We start from the raw sequence: 20,218 nt of genomic DNA, 5'->3' as shown, positions 1-20,218 counted from the left end.
TCTCATAAATAACATCTCTGAGGGCATGTTTTCTAAGTCTTCTACATGCAACTCTTTCCTGCTGGTGTAATTCTACCTGATTCAATATGGTATGGGTTTGTGTGGTGGGGTTTTGGTAGTGGGAGAGGGGGCTGCGGGGGTGGCTCCTGTGAGAAGCTGCTCGAAGCTTCCCCGGCTCCAAGCTGGACCCGCCACTGGCCCAGGCCGAGCCCGTCCGTGAGGGTGGTAGCGCCTCTGGGAGAACAGATTTCCGAAGGGGAACCTGCCGTGAGTAGGGGACTGGAATGTGAGAGGAACCCCTCTGTGGATACCGAGGTCAGTGAAGAAGGAAGAGAGGAGGTGTGCCAGAGGAGGGGATGCCCCCGCAGCCCATGGTCAGACAGCAGGCTGTCCCCCCCAGCCCATGGAGGGGAGCGGGGGAGCAGATGCCCGCCTGCAGCCCGGGGAGAGAGGAGCCCACGCCGGAGCAGGGGGATGGATGCCCTCCAAGATGGCCGGGACTCCACGGAACAGCCTGTGCTGGAGCAGGCTGTGCCTGAAGGACTGCAGCCCGTGGAAGGGACCCACGCTGGAGCAGTTTGTGAAGAACTGTAGCCCGTGGGAAGGAACCACGTTGGAGAAGTTTGTGAAGGACTGTCTCCCATGGGAGGGACCCCACACCATTGCAGGAGAAGAGTGAGGAGTCCTGCTCCTGAGGAGGAAGGAGTGGCAGAGACAACGTGTGATGAACTGACCCCAACCCTCATTCTCCGTCCCTCTGCACTGCTGGGAGGGAGGAGGGAGAGAATTTGGAAGTAAAGTTAAACCCGGGAAGAAGGGAGGGGTGGGGGGAAGGTGTTTTTAAGATTTGGTTTTACTTCTCATTATCCTACTCTGATTTGATTGGTAGCAAATTAAATTGATTTGGTTTTTTTCCCCAAGTTGAGCCTGTCATTTGCCTGTGCCCATAAGTGGTGAGTGATCCCTCCGTGTCCTTGTTTTGACCCACAAGCATTTCTTTATATTTTCTCCTCCTCATCCCACCAGGGCTGGCAGGGAGCAGTGAGTGAGCAGCTTCGTGGTGCTTTGTTGCCAGCTGGGCTTAAACCATGATACAAGAGTAGTGGGGCAAAAAAGTCTTTCCCAGGTGTCTGCAAATTTCTAGTTTCCTGATGTTTCAGCATCAAACTTGGTGATAATTTCATATTTTCTTCTCACTTACTTGTACATGCACTCTGTGTTTGGTTGGGACTGGCATCTCCCGCGGTGTTTAATGAGTGTGTTTCATTTCCCTGTGCCAGGTCCCAGGCTTGTATTAAAACCCTTTTCATCTTATTTGAGTGTCTCTTCCTTAAATAATGTCACATCATCCCAGGCCCTGCACAGCAAGAATCTGTAACTTTTTCAGTTTCTGCTGAGCTCTGGGGCCAGGGAAGTCTTGAACAGTTTGGTTGTTTGTTTGCAAAATTGAACTTCTGCTGTGCTGAACCCGAAGACTGTAATTTTTTTGTTTGCTTGCGTTTCAGTGCAGTTAGCCTTCAAAGCTTAATGTTTTCCTTTTCATTGTAATAAACTGCTTGCTGTTTGCCTCTCGTTTGGATGTAGTACTCAAAAGACCCATTTCATGTGTGGCGAGAGATTGTTAGAGGGACTCCAGAGGGTTTTAATGAATATCTGCCTGAAATTATGTGAATTAGTTTGTAGGCAAGTTTTTTTTAGTTCTTGTCTTGTTTGTTTACATTGTTTAAATTAGCTCCTCTGTCATCATTTGTGACTATTTTTGGGGCTTTTTGCTAACCAGAGAAAGGCTGATTACAGGCTAGCAGAGTGTTGTGAAATAAAAGATGTGGGAAGTAATAGCACTGAAGTAGTATATGTGGCTTCTCTTAACCGTTTCCAAAATACCCATTTTGTTTAAAATCCTTTTTCATAAACTCTGTGAAAGATCCTCCTCTGAGTCAAGTTCCCATTTCTCCCCAAATTATAAGTGGATAACGTATTTCTGCTTTGGTTTGAGATTCTTTAAATTTCAAAATTCCTCTTAAAAAAGCAAAAAACCTTGTGTTGGGACCTTTCCTCACAGAAATTCAGTAGGGTTATGTTGCAGAGAAGATTTTCTTCATATTTTACCACAACAATTTAGAAGGCTTCCAAACCCAGCCCTATACCCCAGAACTTCAACAGAATGTTTTCTGTGAAGTTCTCTTGAAACACACCTTTCAGCTGTGGAGCAAGCCTCTTCTTTCTCTAAAGTTAAGGTTGGCAAAATTGGGTGGGTCTTAGACCACTCTTTCTGCAACTTCCAAAGAAATGGAGAGGAGGCATGGTTCTCTGACTGGACCATGGAATTGAAATTTGGGATAGCTAATCCAGTGGAATTCTCCTCTGCGTTAAACCTCTTCTTTCTTGTGTAGGTAGTCTTCAGGCTCTTTGGGACAGGATTGTCTCACGGAATGGGATGCTGATAAAACCCAATGCTTATCATTCCTTTTCAATGCTGTGAAAATCATGGTGCCCTTGGTGGCTTTTTTGGTTGGCGGGGAAGGAGTGCAGTCTTACTAAACTTCCAAAAATATGTCCTAGATTTCATTTTCTTTTTTTTTTTTTTTTGTCTTGAAGGCTCAGCTTTCTCAAGTTCTGGAAGAAGTGGGAAATCATAAGCAAAGAGCAGAGATGGTAAGTGTTCATCTTTTTTTTTTTTTTTTTTAAATTGTTTTACAGAGCAGTAACATATGCAAAGTTCAGTTCATTTAAACAGTGGATAGGTTCCAAATAATCAGAAAGGAATAGCAAATAAGCGTTGTAAAAGTTTGTATCGCTACTGCTAGTCTTAGCGTACTCTATCTCCGTACTCACCTGGAACAAGTGTTGGATGAGATATAGCGATCTGTCTTCCTTTTCTTGGCAATTTCCATTCTCTTTGTTAGTAGTTCTAGATCAGAAGCAAGCATTTAATTTCATACTGAATTAACTCCTTTCTTTGGGGACCTTTGATTCAGTCTCAAGTGTGCAAAGGACAAGTAGATGAGATGTGACAGAATTACTATGAACTAGTTTTTTATAATATCTGTTAATTTTCTGCTGAGTTTGTCTATTTTATTGGCAGTTCCCTCAAGGACCAGAAATAAGAGGCCACAAAACCAGGCAGTAGGGAGGTTTATGTGCAGTTTCATGACTACTGTATACGATTCTTCATACTCGGGAATAAATGAGGTATCAGCGTTAAGCTGTTTCATGAACCAATGTTTTTGCTAATGGGCGAGTTGTGGGATTCCTGCAACTTTTTCTAGTCACAAGAAAAACCTGAGCAGCATCCAAAATGTAGACACTCATTCTGTAGATGTGTTTTATACTGGATTAATTTTATTACTAATGAAAAAATAGGCATGTGTCACTGGCTAGTAAGTAGGTGCTAAACAACATCTGCTCTAAAATCCAAATCATAAACTCCTGTGCCAGCACTAGTCTTTTTAGACTTCTGCTTGACTCTACTAGGGCACCAAACGGCAGAACTAGCGTGCCCCTGCTGTACTATTAATAGGTTGCCATACATCTGCTAGTATCTTTTTTTTTAATTTGTGCTCCTCGCTGTTTCAACATCAGATTTTTCATAATGCGAGTGTTAATTGATTCTAGTTCTGGGGTGGTCTTACATTGTGGGCAAACATTTTTGTGTGCTTAGCCACTTTCTGTGGTGATGCAGGTCAGAACTGGTATTTCCAAAGAAAACTGAATTAATCCTATTTACCATCTGATCTCATTACACGCTGCCTTGTTATAGTTTTAAATTCTATACAGTCAATTTTGCATTGTGCTCACTGGACGTTATCAGAGCATAAATTTGCTCTTATGTTTTAAATGTTCTGATGTGTATTTTTTTTAAACATTTCAAAGTTTTTCTTTTTGGCTTGTTAAGCCTGGATTTTGAGTTATTTGTTTGCCTTCAAAAGTTTGTCGTATTAAACAGGCTAGCAGAGAGCTGGAGAAACTGGAACTTCCAGTGTTAAAGTATTAATTGGTGTTGTGCATCATCCATCAGCAGAGGATAAAGCAGCAGTCAGTGTTCAGTGCCTATTCCCAAGCGTTACTCAGTGGATTGTGATCTTCCAGTAAAGCTTACATCAACCTCACATGAATAGGCTGTGTTTTGTAGTGCTTTAGACAATGGATTGCAGATGGTGAGGTGTTCTTCACCCCCAGCTGAAATCTCCCTGGTAGGGAAAGATGTGTCACTTTTTGTCTTCTACAACATTAGGGGTGGCAGAGGTCTGTCCCCTTTGGATGGGGCTCTTCCATTAGCTGCCTGCCCAAGGGCTCCAGCACTGGTACCATCAGCCCCACTCTCCTCCCTGCCATCCAACAAAATGTTCTTTACATGTTTTGTGGTTTTTTTTAATGCCCCCTCCCCAGATCAGGATCCACCTTATTTTCAGACTCTCTTAAAGTTGACACTTCAGCAATTGTTTGCCTGATTTGGATTCCTGGCATCTCTCCTTCCTTTTCATCCCTCTCCTCCTTTTTCACCCGTGATCCGCTGCTTGTTAGTTTGATGTTAAGCCACCATGGCTGGGACGATGCAGAAGGGCCCATCCTGCTCTGGGTGCTGGCAGATGTGGATATTGCTTTTCATCAGCCATTCTGCAAACAGACTTATGGCCCTAAGTGAAATGGAATAAACACCTGTCGGGAGCTATCATACAGTCCGATGGGTCTTTGGGCTGCTTCTGGGATAAACCTCTGTAGAGGTGACATCTCTGCTACCACCCTGAAGAGTGCTAATGGCTTTGCCACCCTCCCCAGAGCACTGGAAATGAAGCAGTGTGCTCTGGGGCTAATGAACGAGCTGACTGGATCTCACTAATGAGTTTGATGGGGTTTCTTGTAGGCAATGGGGAGCATCTTAGATGCCGTGGTAAATAATTCATTCTTTACGTAGCAATATTTAAAAGTAAAATACTTGTGGCATAAATCTGATAGGATCGTGGCCTCCCTAAGACAGTATCTGCATGCTCTGTGTCCTTGGGAGGAGAGGGCCCTGGTTCAGGGAGTTGTGTCCACGGGGACAATACGAGATGAAGGGTGGTGTGTGCTATAGGGGACACTGTGCTAGGCCAGGGCACAAGGTCTTGCTAGAGGAAAGTGGGATGGACTTGCTGCACTAACTGCCATTGAGTACTCCGGCACATGATTTCATTGCTTGTCAGCTAAAGTGAGTTTACTACTGGAAGAGCAAAAAAAAAGAGAGAAAAGAAATTTAAACATCTTCAGCTAATTGCAGTTGACAAGACAAAGGCAGTTTGACTTTCCAGTATTAATTAGCAAACCCATACTAATTAGCTTGTATAAGCACAATTCATGCTTCTTTCCCTAAATGCAATTAATATTGCAACTGAAGACATCTCTGGGCTGTGCCGCTGTATCATTAACATACTTTGCCCTAATTAGACACGGCCAGTAGTGGCTGGAGAAATGAGTTTGTGATTACAACCATAAAAAATCCTCTAATATTTTATATCCTTCAGGGAACTTGAACCTAGAATTTATTTTCTGATTTAAGAAAAATTACCCTTATCATTGTGCTGTGTAATTATAACAATGAAACTTTGATTTTTCTCCCCCTCTAATGCTTCACTTATTTTTCTTTATTCACAGTTTGAGTGTGTTCCTATAGTAAGGGAACAGTGCTCGCCCAGTCTTCTGAGAGGTGGTACATAACAAAGTCACCAGTCTGATAGGGCTCAGATGACTTAGTTGTCCTGCTGATCTTTTGGTTTTGTGTTTTCATTTGTGAAAGAATGTTTTTTGTTGTGAATTTTTTTTTGTGCCTAAGCATACTTCTTTCCTGCAATTTTTGTGTATGTATGTGCGCTTTTCTGACAATTTTATCAGCACTGGAAGTTTTCTTTATCGAGGCTAGGCCTCCAATGTCTTTATCTCCAGGATGTGCCAGGAGATTGCTCATAGAGTTCACACATACGGCTCCCTGTTTTGTGGTCCTAGGATCTTGCTTCTTACGGTACGTTAGTTTAATGCTCTACTGGCCCAGAGCTGTAGACTAGCTTCACTCACACCAAAATATTATTTGTGGAAAATGCTTTCTTGTTTCTTAGATTATTTTTCTTTCTCTCCCTGAGGGAGGGAAGCAGAAGATGTGTTAGTTTTTCTAATTTTCATTCGCCTCTTTCATATCCCTTTATAGACAGGAGGAAATTGTTTGGCTCAAGTTTGCCATCCAAGCAACGGCTGTGATCCCTGATCTTACACTTTCTTTCAGTTTGGTTCTGTAGCAGAGGGCATTCATGTCAAGATTTTTTTTTCCTCCATCATTAATCCCTGAGGGAAGTCAGCTTGGTATTAAAAAAGTATCACCTGTATTTTCATTGCCCTGAGGTGCTCTGGGTATCTTTTGGCTTTCATCTTCAAAAGACAGCTTGGCCCATGTGGGCTCTGAAATCTGTAGACTGCTCATTGGAACAAATTATATTTCACCCTCCAGCAGATTAAAAAGGATGGATATAAGAATCGGAAGAATTGCTTAGCAGGGTGGGAGGTAAAGAAGATTTGAAGTCCAAGAACATAGCCATGAAAAAATGAATGGCATAAATTGAGTGTCCTTACAGAAGAAATAAAGACACCTTAAAATGAAAATAATGAATGCCCCTTGCCTTGAATAAAAGTGTTGGTTAACCCTCTGCAAAGAACAGGAGACCTTTATTTAAGGGCAGCAGGTCAGGAATAGTTAAGGAGCCAAATCATGCATTCAGTCTGATGAAGTGTAATGTTTAGGATTAACTTAAATGCAGTGACTACATACGCTGATGATTATCAGGAGAAGTAATGAAGACAGAAAGGAGACTACATGAATGAAATAAACTCAGAGAACACTGTGCGTGATATAATTGGGAACTAGCTGTTAACTGGAAGGCATAATGGAAAAACCACGAAGAGTTTGGGAAAATTGCAACAGGCATCAATAAACAACCCGAGACCCACACAGTTCATAAACCATTTGCATTATTACTGAAAGACTTTACTTTTTAGTGGTTGCGTCAGACCTCCAGACTTTTAAGAACTGTAACTTAAGAGAAATAGCTGGCAAGGATAAAAATTCTGTTTCATGTTACTTTACAGGTGATAACAATGATAATATGAAAGAAGTGAACTTGAGTATAGAAAGACCTTCTCTGGATAACTTGCCAATATAGCTCATTTAATTCTTGTTTAAGAGCTATTAAACATAAAGCAAGAAATACAACAGACCAGGCATAAGAACAAAAGTGGTGTTCATTAGTGGAAATGTAAATGCTCTGTATTATCTACAGTGGGATGGCAATTAAACATGGGATTAGAGTACTGAACCACAGTAGTTACAAATAAAAATGAAGCTTTGCTGGAACATATACAGAACGAACAGGCTGGGAGGAGAAGGGAGATGACCGACCGGTGCAGGAAGTCTCCATCTATCAAAAGTATATTTCATCATTTCTGAAGTGATTTAGCAAGGCGACAGCAAATCTCCTTACCATTTGAGAGATTTTATCCTAACACCTTATGTGAGACTAGCAAACCCAAGACAGATGAGTAGCGTGGCACTCATCTGAGCAGCAGCGTGAACACAGCCATAGTTTTAGTAAGGCGATTTTAGGAAAATACCCAGTTCTCAAATCAGATTGCTGTCTCTTTATAACCAGATTCATGTTTTTCAAAAAAAGCTGATCCAGAATGAAATGATACCATAACAGCAGACTGGAAGAGGACTTTTAGATCATAAAGTCCACTCCTTTGGTAACTGAGGCAATTGCAGCATATACCTCAGTTCATAAATTTATCGAGCTTGTCTTGAAACTGCTTTGGTTGTTTGTACCATTGGTATCATTGAAAGGCTGCTCTGATAGCTGAAATCTTCCCAATTCCAACTGAAAATATATGTGCAGTTAATATAATTTTTTTTCTCGTGCTAATGTTTTCCTTAAGCTACAGTGACTGTTCTTCCTCCCTCATATTTATGCTGTGACATATTTATAGAGAACAATTGTTCTCTCCCAGCATTTCATTTGTCCAGGTTAAACAAATCAAGCTCTTGCAGTCTTCTCTTAAAACAGGCTTTTCAGTCTCCTCACAAATCCTGCAGCTTTCTTTAAATCTCTTCCTGTTTTTCTGTGTCTACTCTGAAGATGAGTAACCAGAGTGGTCACATCATTCCAGGTGATGTTCCAGCAGTAGCCTGTACAGAAGTATCTTCTACAGGAGCATCTAGTACAGGCAGGTACCCCTCTGTCCTGGATACAGCTCAAATCTTCCATTTGAGAATCACATTACCCATTTCCACTACCACATGGCACCGATGTTCATCGTGTCATCAATTAATCCACCCAGCTCTTTGTCCTCTTCTCTAGTTTGTAGGATGGGTTCTAGCTGTTGTGAGACTTGCACTATTATTTCAATTCTGCTGCTGTTCCTTCAGTTTGCAGCTAGCTTCTTCTGTCTGATCTATTTATGCTCCTTTATGATAAAGCCTCCCTGCTTTGTGCTATCAATAGTTGTGGTTTTGCATTTGTGTTTTTTGACCTAAGATCTTCAATGAATTTTGTTTGTTTTTAAATATGTTTTCATGATCAATGCCTGAGAAATCTTTTTCTCTATCAGGTAGTTTTATTTCAGCAGAGCCTTTTGTTGCTTGTTTGTTCTGTAAATACTTCACAGTGTTTGTGTTATTCTTCACTTTATCATGTGGTCCTGTTAATTTAGAAATGTGATTTGTTGGAATGAGGGGGTTGAGTGTGCAGGAGTCATCGATGCCCTGTTTCAACTTTTCTCCCTGTGTTTTTACTGCAGAGCTTTGGTTCTTCAGGTAGAGTAAACCCCTGGAACAGAGAGATGGGAGTACTCAGAGTTACTTTTCTCTTCTCCTTTACCTAGCTGAGAGCTCTCTCTCAGTGCTTGTTGTAAACAAATACCTTAAAATTAGTCCTTGTTGTTCCCCACGGTGTAGGAATATAGTGAGCTCTGAGGACCAGAGACAGCATTTTTTTCCCTTTCTTTTTCCTCTCTTAGCATAGGGAATGATGAACAGCCTTGGTTGGTTGTGTTGCATCTGCTGCACATTCCCTCTTGGAAAATTCACGTCCAACACGCAAAACTGTGGCAACATCAGGAGAATCTATTGCACGTGACTGTGGGAAAAGTAGAGAGTGTGGTGGAAGCTTTGGGATCTTGGTAGATGAGTGCTGACAAACTGCCTGTAGACTAGAGAGGTGATCAGTGCATTACAATTCTGCATGTTAATATCTCAATGCTATTTTAATTAGGTTAGAAGAGGAGACTTAGTGAGTCAATTCTTGTGGTTTATCTCTGTTTTAAAAATCTAGCCAGGCACATGGGATCAAAGAGTACATTCCCTTCAAATTAAAAAGAAATAAACAGTCTGTTTAAAAGTCCCATTACACAAATGAACCTGCTGTTGGATCCATTAACGTGAAAGTTTTATGGAACTCAGCAGCACCGTTTGGTTTCAGCAGGACTGTTTTCATTTTCTCATCGAAGGCAATAACAGCTGACACGGGGTTAGGACTTTCAGGAGGAAGAAACATAGCTGCCTGAAGTGCAGAGCTGCCTTACTGCTGCTCCTCCCTTTGGGCTCCCTGTGGGACAGGTACTGCCGTATTGCAGGAAAATAGTCTGACCCAAACCTGAGCAGCAATTCGAGCTCAGATGGGATGCATGGACAATGATCTGATTCTCAGCCCATCATTTGGAGAGGCCTCCATGCTACAGGTGTACCCATAAAACCCAAGCTGTACTGACAAACGCAATGGGTTGCGTTTTGGTAAAAAAGATGATAGCAGCTGCTCCACTTTTCAGCTTGGAAATAGGTTGAGAGTTGATAACGTGCTCTCACCTTTGCATTGCAGGATGATAACAAACAAGGATTGGGGAGGGAGAAGGGGGCAGGGCTTTTTTCCCTTCAGTTGTTGAGCAGAGGAGAAAGGTGGATCATTTTCCTGTGCAGAGGACACTGCTGTGCTGCAGTTAGAGTGGTCCTGTTGTCAGTGTTGCTGCTGTCACTGTAAAGTCTGAGTTACACTGTTACTTGGTAAAATAAAATGAGTGGGACAGGGATATTGTCAGAGGCCTTACTATAGCAGCTACAGCCTTGAGGTACAAAAGGCATAATTAATATGCATACAAATACTGTGCTTTTCCAGGCTACATCCTCCCTCACAGAGTCTGTAAGAAGTTTATGGACTATCTCAGACTTGTGTCATTCAATTTAGTTGAACTAAAAATTCCTGGAGTGCTATGTTCAGCACTTTGAGAGGTAGGAAAAAGTCGGGTGAGAGGTCCCAGATACTTCTAAGGTTCAGTAATTTCTGCTCCTTTTTTCTGCCTTGGAGCTTGGAGAAGCTGTAGAAGGAACATGTGCTTCCAGTGCGTGTCCAGACAGGGAAGGGAAGACTTGGCCTGTTGAACAGTCCTGTTGGGATGGGACAAAGTAATCATTAATCTCTAACTTGCTTGTAACGAGTACGGAGGCCAGTTTCTTCCTGCTTTCACAGTCCTGGGAAGCAGTACCTGCATCAGAGGAGGACCATCCTGAGAGATCTGATACGAGGAATGCAATTCTGGAGGCACAGTTCATCCTGAGCATGAGAGAGGTTGAGAAGATCTCTAGCTATGGGGTCTAGGGGGACATTGAGAGCATGTACAGTGGATGTGCCTGCGGATTAAAGGTTGCTGGATACTTTTCTTCTTGCCCAGGGCTGGCTCTGTGTGTAGAAAAAGGGAGATAAAGTCTTAAAAAACATGAATTTTCAAGACTGTCTTAGTCCTTGCACTGACAACCCGATCAGCTTGCTATGTTACTTGTTTTGCTTTTGATCTTTGTGTCTCAGTGCCCTTAGAAGAGCTTGTTCCCAGTGGTTTTTGCCTTTGGCTGATAGGTGCTGGGGGTAGGTGGTAGCGGTGGCAGGCTGGGGTCTCTCTGAGCCACTCTGTCAGGGCAGCAGAGTCCTCCAGCAGGAGCTGTAAAACCTAATTTATCCACAGAGACAAGAAGATCATAGAGCAGACTTTTCCTGTGACCTCTTGGTAAATAATGAATGGCAGTGCCCTGCCTCTTTGGAATCGCTTAATTGAGGCTGACAACTCTTTGTTGTATTACAGGATCTAGCTTGTCAGGAGAATTTTAACTTATTTATGAATATTTCATTAACCTCTAAAGACTGGCTGTATAAAATTGAGCTCCTGCCAGGCCCTGTCCTGTTGATGCTGTATTCTGTGCTAATGTCATCCTCTGCACACCTATTACACCTTCCCTCCCCTCCGAGCTGGACCTTGGAGTTTATTGTTGGTGGCAGCAAGAACACGTTCACCAAAGATTAAAATGCCAGGTTTCTGCTTTGGCACCGGAACGGAACATACGGTATTTGAGAGGGAATTGCTTTTTGCTTTTCGTTCTGTGATTGCTTGCTGGCAACTGAAGGGGACCGCAGGCATAACCCCGAGAGGCTAAAATGGGCAGAGCAGTCTTGGCAGGGCCCTGTAACCTTTGCTTTTTGGCACAGAGAGAGGTTTCCCACTTCTTATGCATTAAAAGCTCACTGCTTGTTGTCGCAGGAGGGCCTCAGGATGGGTCATTTAGCTAGAAAACCTTAAATCCGCTGCCTGTTCTTTGGGGAAGGGTTTGGAGAGCAAGACTCCTTCAAGCGTCTGCCACTTCTTGAAGGCAGCTGGGAGGTTCTGTCGAGAGAGCTGCTGCTTTCCTATAGATGGATCCCTTGCCCCATCCTCATATTTCCTATCTCTGGGAGTTCAGAAAGCACCCTGAGCATGAAGTTCTGCTGGCCCCTGCTCACCCTCCCTTTCTCTGCCGAGATGTGCCAGAAAACAGTGCTCGCAGCTGTAGTGAACTGCAGAATTGGCCTGGAGATGCAGGTGGGAGCAAGAGGGCTGTTCTTAAAAGCATGTTGAAGTACAGGCTGTGGGTTGTTGCATGTGAGTTGGAGCAAGAGGATTAAGTTCAATTTTCAGATCTTGGTGAAGGCTCTTTTGCTCCCTTACAATATTAAGCAGAGGTTGATTACACTGTATTTATGTTAGGAGATGAAGAAACAAAAATGGATGTTACATTCCTCTTTCCTTTCCCCTTTGATCTTCTTAGGTGGTTGGTAAAATGCATAGATTCTTCTCAGACTGTTTATTATGTGATGATTTTTCAACAAGAAATCTGATGGGGGGGAGCACGGGGTGAGGTAAGAGGTGGGATTACAAGCTACCATTTAATGTGAATTGTTGACTGAATGCTCCAGAAACTCCTTGAGGGTATATTTTCAGGAAACAAACTGTATTCATACTTTGTATGGAGGAGGTATGACATCCTTTCCAATTTATTTGTTGCTTTGCCTGTGAATTACAGCTGCTAGAAGACTTGCTTCTAGCAAAAGTGCCTACTCCTGCATGAAAGAAGTGACCTGTGTGATGCTCTTCTTAAGAGCAGACAACCTCATTGCACCAGTGCTGTGGCTGCACTAGACGAGGTCGCGGCACACTCAGTCCAACACCTTGACGGATTCCCTAAAGAGACTGTTATTCTGTGTTTTGCTGTTCTAACCAGCAGTAATGGGTAGGAGGTGTCAGCCAGTTAAGGCTAATTACTCCAGAGTTTCCTTCTCTCGGTGGACACCAGCTGTTTTGTTCTCTCTGGTGGGAGGAGCTTTCGGTAGTAATTAAACGGAACAGTCATCTACATGCTGGTGAAAGTGGTGGAGCGAGGCTGATAACAGCAGAGAGACTCTGAGCTGAATGAACATGGAAATGAGGTGATCTTTCTTCAGAATGAGCTGTTAGAGCAAAGAGGATTTTTGGATGTGAAGCTGTCAGGGTTTTTTGCTGTCGTGCAGTGGTGGTGGGGTCTCACAGCGGCACCTGGGAGCGTGGACAGGACAGGGCTGCAGCAAGGTGGAGAGGAAGAGATTCCTTGTCTGCTCCTTCCTCTGGGAGTAAGAGTTGAAATATGTAATTATACTTGAATAAACTCGTGATTTAAGTTACCATCTCCAGTTCCCTTGCTCAGTGGGTCTCTTGCACAGGATATTTGCTCTTCTTCCCCGTGAACATTGCAGTTTTATTCATCTTGAGCTCTGAGCCAGCTCCCATCCTGCTGAAATGTCCAGTAGTGCGTCTTTCCAAACTGTCACATCTTGCACACATCCCAGAGTACCGGAAAGAAATAAATAGAGCATAAAGTGGGGAAGAAAGCTCAAGAAGACAAAACTGTCAAAACCATCCTAAGTTGGCAGCCATGTGATGACTGGTGTTGCACATTACTTGCTGTTGTCATGGGATCTGTGCTGGTGACCAGGCAGTTGCCTTCAGATATGCTGTAGCATCACCAGAGCATCTGTCCTTCAAACAGAAGGACAGGCTCCTTCCAGAGCCGGTGTGTGGTGGTGTATATACCACTTGTGAACAAGGGCCCCAAGTGTTACACCAAATGGGTCAGCTGGAGCATTCAGGCTGTTGACAGCTCCAGGGTTTTGCACGACCTTCTGCACCTCCAATTGAGATTCCAAATGTTGGTCCTTAGTGCCTTGCTGCAGGGTAACAGTACCAGTACTGTCACATTATCCCTTTTTCAAGTAATAGTCCTATTTGCTGTAGATTAAAAAGCAAGAAAGAAAATAAATATTTTCCTGATTTTTTTTTTTCCTCTTAAGTGTTCCAGATAGGAGTATTTGAAAGCACTTCCAGTTAGACATTATTGCTCATCAACAATAATCTGCCGCTGCATGGAGCGAGTGCGGGGCTCTGCGGTTCTGCTGGGGCAGGATGCAGAGATGACCAAAGGGAGGTGGGTGAGTGGGGAGGGTCGGCATCTGGCAGCGTTGGGGCGTGAGAAGAGACTTAAGCAGGGGCAGGAGGCTGAGTTCTGGGGCGAAGGTGTGTTGTAGGTGTTTGGGGAAGAGCTTGTTGGATGGGCTGTGCAGGAGGAGGCTGGGGGTTTGGAGGGTGTGATGTGATGATGCTTCCTTCTTCACACGCCTGCAGCTGGGCACACAGCTCAAGCTCGCAGCTGATGCTGCTCATATGGGAGCATGGTAATTTTGGGACCCCCGTGGCATTGGCCTTATTTTGGGAACAGAAACGGTTTCCTGTAATACCCTATACCATTGTGATTACATATGGAAACCTTAGGATAACTAGTTTAAATAGGGTGTCTGTGCATTCATCCTCTTCAGCTGCTAGCAGCAGAGCTGTGTTCCTTTGCAGCGGGGCTGAATTTGGCTCACTGAGCTTGTCTGGAGTTTCACCAAGTTACGCTTGTGCAGCACAATGTAGAGGGGAGGTGTTTGAAGAAAAGCTGTGGGCTGCCTGCAGATTGGGAATCAGAGGGGAGAAAGGTGAAAGCTCGTTAGGGCTCCCTTGGGGTAGATGAATTAGTTAATGACTATGCTGTGCTTTGAAAATGCAAATGCTGTGTCAGAGCTAAGTCTGATTATAATAATCAATCTTCCTTTTGAGAGGGTGCTGGAGATGGGGAGGGGGAGAGGGACGAGACTGGGGCTGAATTTTTAGATCGCAGATCTGAGTTTCTCCGCTGTCATTAAGGAAACCTGACGTTGCCTGAGGGGTCAGCAGAACCAGGGAGAGGCAAAAGGTGAATTTGGGAGGAACGATCCTTGCAAGCACTGGTGGCTCCTTGACAGGCTGAAGTTAATTTTGTAATTTTGTTCCTTATGATTGTCCTGCCTGGAAAGGGAGGGGTTGGCATCTGCTTCTGTGTGTGAGCTATCCCTGCTAATAGGAAAGATAGAAACTGCCTCATAAGCAGGATCCTCTGGGGATGGGAGAGAGAGGAGGGTGGCTGCTGCAGACGTCCAGCGGTGACAGCTCCTTCTCCCTTGGCAGTTTATTCGTTTGTAGCAAGCGTTCCTAGTAATTACGCCTCTTAATTTAGGAGAGCGAGTGGGAGAAAGGAATATAAATTTGTGTATTAACTTTAGAGATTGGAAATGGGGCAAGCGAACCTTCTCTCTGGGAGATTATATTTGGAAATGAAATAGAATGACATTCGGTATAAACTTGAAAAATTGCTCTCTTTTTATTGCAACAGGAGGAGAAAAGCCACAATCCAGACTGTATTGGAGAGAGGGAGAAGTCAACATATGTCCGTTTCGCAGTTTGTGTGTAGCTACAATAATATATATGCATGAGTACGTTTTTAGGAAACTGTTTGCTAGAAGTGTTGCTTCTAGCCCTGTCTTCTCAGTGACAAAAGAACAACCAAGTTTGTTACAGATGGGTAACCCATAGAGACTGGCAACTCTGATCCAGCTAGCCTTTGTCTTTAAAGAGAAAAAAATATAATTTTTTGCTTCAACAAAGTGTAAAATAGGTAGTTCTAAAGCACTTTTTATTGAATATCTGATTTTCCTTGTCTTTATTACTTTTTTTTAACAATAGCATCAAGGATTAATTTTCCCAAGAAAATGTACCAACTAATCCTGGGCTGCTTAGCCTGTTTCTAAATGGCAAGTAATATTTTGTTTTGCAAGTGTTGTCCTGTTTCTTTGAAGAAGAGTGAAGTTTACTAAGAAATCTGGTGAGGCTTAGTTATCCCCATGTGTACTTCTCTGCAGATGTTTTAGGGGAACAGCCTTTCAGAATGTCAGTGGGCTGGGCATATGGAAGAGGTGATAGTTCTTCTGCTGAGCAGAATGATCTATGGAAGTGCTCAGTGTAGTGTCTTACTACCTCGTAGCATTGCTGCACACCCAGGTTAAACTCACTGGCGTTCACATATGTTTGGTTTCTGTCCTGACGCCAGATGTATAAGCTTGTAGACGACAGGAGGGCACCAAGCTTGCCATGCCGCTCTGTGGGAAGAGAGGCAAATAAGATCCTTAGTCACTGCTACGTCCTTTGGAGAGAAGCACAAATAGCATCACTAGAATAACTGGCAGATCAAGCTCCTGGGGAACAGTAGTTTGCCTGTTTTCAAACCTCAGCGTATGGGTCATACTCGGGGTCCCATTTCTCTGTTCTTGTCTATTTTAGTGTACACTTTTCCTTTCCAAGTCTGCTTGGTTTTCATACATTTAAATATTTATGTATTTAAATAGCTTCTTGAATTGTGTTGAGACTTGTAGTCAAACACAACCTCTCAATTCACCTTTCCATGCTGGCTCCGTGCAGTTCAGTTCCTATTTATCTCTGCCTTTTAAAATCAGCTCTTTTGCTGAGGAAGGCCTTTCAAAGGATGTTGCATCAGCCCATTGTTAAATAAACCTTTAGACGTTTATAATGGATTCAGCATTTCCTGCTTTTTACAGTTCCAAGAATGCTGAATGACGTGCAGACACACTTCATCAGGATAAGATTGCTGTATCAGCCCCTCACTAAAATGCACTCATTATTCAAATAATAACTCTATGTCTCCAGCATGTGTTCTGTGAAATACGTGTACATGATGTGGGCGAATAAACCAGCCCCTTCTTTTCAACATGCAAATGCTAACTTTAGCCGTGAGTTGAAATACTTCAGATTTTGAGTCCTTTGCTACCCAAAATGAGGCACCTGAACAGAGATTTGGTCATTATTTTGGGCAGTGTGTTAAAATTTTCAGAAGTTCTTAAACACCGTTTTCAAGACTGATTTCATTTAGAAGTTTAAGTCCTGTGATAAGTCTCATTTCGAAGATGGGATGTGGACAGTAGTGGTCAGTAGGATGTTTTGGAAACTTGTCTTCATGAATGCTGAAGCCCGCTGGAATCAAGTGGGAGGAACAGCAGGTCCGTGGCATTGCGGGGCCTCACACTACTTGTTTTGGAGGGGACAAATATGGGTCAGAAATCACAAATGCCAGAAATATACCAAGAAAATCAGGTCTCTGAAGTAAAGTTTTGTTTCTTCTAGCTGTCAGGAGATGAATTTATAATTTTATGTTTCTCCTGTCATCTCATATATCTTTAAGTAATTCCTACAGAAGAAGGAACCAGCAAGGAACATACTTCTTACACTGCTGTGGGTGTTTGCTATGTCATTAACACTTGGAGGAGAACCACCATCTTGAAATCCTGTCCAGGCAGGTTTAAAAGTAAGGCTGAAAGAAGAAAGTTATTTCATTTAATTAAATACTAGACAAAAATCCATCCATGTTCTTCCTTCCTCTTTCTCGGTTTGTAAATAATGATGACAGTACTTATTTTGGAAAAAGTATTTGCATTTCATCTTCTGGGGCACTTGCATGTTTATGGAAGTGGACATTCCAAAATTATTCTATATACTGGATGTGTCCTGATCACTTTCTCTTGTGAGCAATAAAGCTGGACTGAAATTCATGCTTATGAAGTGAAAGAGAGTAGAAAAGGTTCAGGATAAACAGGATCATTTTAGGTTGAGAGCAAGAGGCTCCAGTATATTTTGAGAAGAGAACATCACATAGACAAAATGTTAAGTACCTGTTTATGTGTTTTATTCGCAACTCATGGGCTCTGACATTACTCATTATTCTGCCTTTTCTAGTGTCATAAAAACCTTGGATAACTTTAAAAAAAAAAGAAGATAAGAGCTTGGTTTCTTTTCAGGTTGCTAATGTGTTCTGTACAGTGTGGGTATTGCTGGGGGTCTGATGCTGGGCGATATTAACCCTGAAGCTCCTGCAGAAGTCGTAGGTATCTCTTGTGCAGTTTTCAGGATAAGAGATGCAATGCTGGATTTCAGGACAATGTTCTCTTTCTGCTGTCAATGCTAGTTAAAAAAGCCAGATCAACATAAAAGAGAGCTAAAGGATCCAAGCCTGACCTAGGTCATTTGGTACTGAATGGGGGAATACAGCAATGAGGTGTAATTTGAGCAGCCTTTTTCCCCTCTGTGCTGGGTAATGGCTTCTACTAGTTTAATGTATTCAAAGTAATAAAAGTTTAACTCAGACAGTTATATAAAATTATTGATAAAAATTGGAAGAGTTTAGACAGGAATAACGAGTTAGTCCAAAAAGCAGAAAATGCCTGCTGAAAGCAGCATCTGATGAACAAGAGAGACTAGGACTGGAAATTAATTGAGGAAAAGGGATGCGATAGTAATTAGGTAGTGAAAACAGCAAGAGGGGACTGGGTCCCTCTCCTTATCCCTTCTTGAGGCCGTTCTTTGCCACTGGTGCCGAGAGGACAAGTGAACAGGAAAGGACAAACTCTGCCACCGCGGTGAGTCATTTCACGTTCATCGCCTGGTCCCTGGAGCTATCCTGAGAGGCTGTGTCAAAGGGAATGGTCTTGGTAACCTCCTCGCCTGTGAGATTTGCACATAGTGCTGAAAAGTATGTAGAACATGAGGTTGTATTTCTCCTATTACTGCCTTCCTGTTGCTTGTTTTCCTCATTCGGTTTTGCCGCTTCTTTCTCTTTTCTCTGCTTTCTGTCTTGACTGCATCATGCGCAGAATTGCAGGGAAGGTCCAGCTGGAGGAGCAGGTAGTGGCAATGTCTGACGCAGCGTTACGCTGGTACGAGTGTGCCAGGTCTGACCAGAGGCTGGTGACATCATGTTCTGCTTGCATTGTCCAGCAGGTGAAACTGCAAGTAAGAGGAAGGTTTTATCAACAGATTCTTTATTTTTTGCTCTTTTTTTGCTGTTCTCTTCATTCTTGTTTCATGAAGACCTATTTGCCTGCACTGTGTTGCCTTTGGAAAAGCAGAATTGGATCCCAACAATAAGCCACTCCATCTTATCTCAACTAACTTTCTTTTTGCCCTGGAAAAGACATAAATAACATAAATAACATTTTCAGTATCTTCTGTGAGATTGGCAGGCAGGGATGTTTTCCTCACTGAAACCCTAACAATTAAAGGAAACCAGCATATTTTGAATGAAATATTTAATACCTTAATTGTTTTACTCTCTTTTTTTCAAAAACGGTTAGCGAGGTTTTACTGACAATAATTTGCTGTGGCACAAAGTCGTGTCTTGGCCTGAACTTGAAACTCTCCGGTAGTTTTAATCCTAGTTCTGGGAAGCAGGTCCGTGCCAACATTTAACGCTCAAGCCAGTTTCATCTGTAAACATATCACTGTGCCCTCCTCTCCCTTCTCACCTCATACACATCAGATTTTCAGTCCAGGTAGTTTTGGCGCTTGAAAATTGGGAGGATGCAGAAATGACATAAAATGCCCTTACAGTCCCTGTGCCCTTCCCTCCTCATTCTCTTTCAACGGCTTATTCTTAGAAACCCAGCAGAATCTCATCACACCGCGACTGAGCGTACCTGGCACTAATTTGTCACCACTGTATATCAGGCGAGACCTGCGCTGATACTTTTCACGGCAGCATTCACTTGAGCATGTGTGCGTTCACTCTCCCGTCTCCTTTTCCCATTACACACTCCATTTTTTTCCTTTCTAAGCAGCCAACACAAGAAACCCCAGATCACAACAACAGATTACTCGCCCACCCGCTCTGCCCCCCCTTCTCCCCCGAGAAGGCGGCCGTGATTTATCTGCTCATGTCGGTGAACAGGTGGCAGTCGGGCTCAAGGCTGAGCCCGCTTAGCCTATGATAAATAACATATTTACCGGCCCTTCCATCTTCAAATGCTGTCCACATGCAGTCCAGAAAGCAGCACAAAACTCTTAATAGCAAACACACCCGGGCTTCAGCAGACGTGGGAAAAGGGAGATATAATGAATGTTTTCCTGCTAGAAGTAGGTTGGAATTGAAGCCTGCTCCTCGTCCTGGTACCTTTTATTCACATTCCTGGAATTATCTGGCATGCTTGCTTTATCCCCAGCCATCTGTGATGGGTTGAGCTGGGAGAGATAAGCTCAGTAATCAGAAAATTGAGGGAAGCATTTCTGGCTGTGATAATCTTATCAGGTAGCTAATATACATTAACATTTGTACAGCCTGATGATGCAGGTGGGCCTTTGCTTATTTTTCCTTCCTGGATGCCTTTTGACAGGCAGGGGGAGAATGCAGGGCTTTGGGGTGCCAGGGGGAAACTTGGCGAAAACCTCTTTTCTACCCTTGCTCTTCTGCTCCATCCCTGTGGTATCAGAAAGGGGAGGGAGAATAATCCAACCATCCCTTTTCTGCCCTTTCCTGCTAACAGTGCTGCCATGGTCTGTCTGTCTTTTCTGGTAAGCATGGAAGGCCAAAGAGGCAATATGTCAAAATTTCAGTTTGGGCTGAGCAATATAACTGCACATGTCAATATGCTCTTCTTCCTTGTAAAATTGGGGAGTTTCT

The 20,218-nt window shown here is 43.1% G+C and overlaps 1 protein-coding gene across 1 annotated transcript in view; it reads left to right on the top strand.

Annotated features, from left to right (window-relative positions):
- Positions 1-20,218, top strand: part of MAD1L1 (MAD1 mitotic arrest deficient-like 1 (yeast)) — a 376,265-nt gene that overhangs the window by 185,955 nt on the left and 170,092 nt on the right. The window contains exon 13 of the mRNA XM_010570286.1: positions 2,599-2,655. Coding sequence (XP_010568588.1) covers positions 2,599-2,655 — 57 coding nt within the window. The remainder of the gene's footprint in view (positions 1-2,598; positions 2,656-20,218) is intronic.

Source organism: Haliaeetus leucocephalus, unplaced genomic scaffold (genome assembly GCF_000737465.1).
Source record: "Haliaeetus leucocephalus isolate CR32 unplaced genomic scaffold, Haliaeetus_leucocephalus-4.0 Scaffold295, whole genome shotgun sequence".
In the NCBI taxonomy this organism is placed as follows: domain Eukaryota; kingdom Metazoa; phylum Chordata; class Aves; order Accipitriformes; family Accipitridae; genus Haliaeetus; species Haliaeetus leucocephalus.
The sequence above is the reverse complement of the archived record's forward strand: the minus strand, read 5'-3'. Positions and strand labels throughout refer to the sequence as shown.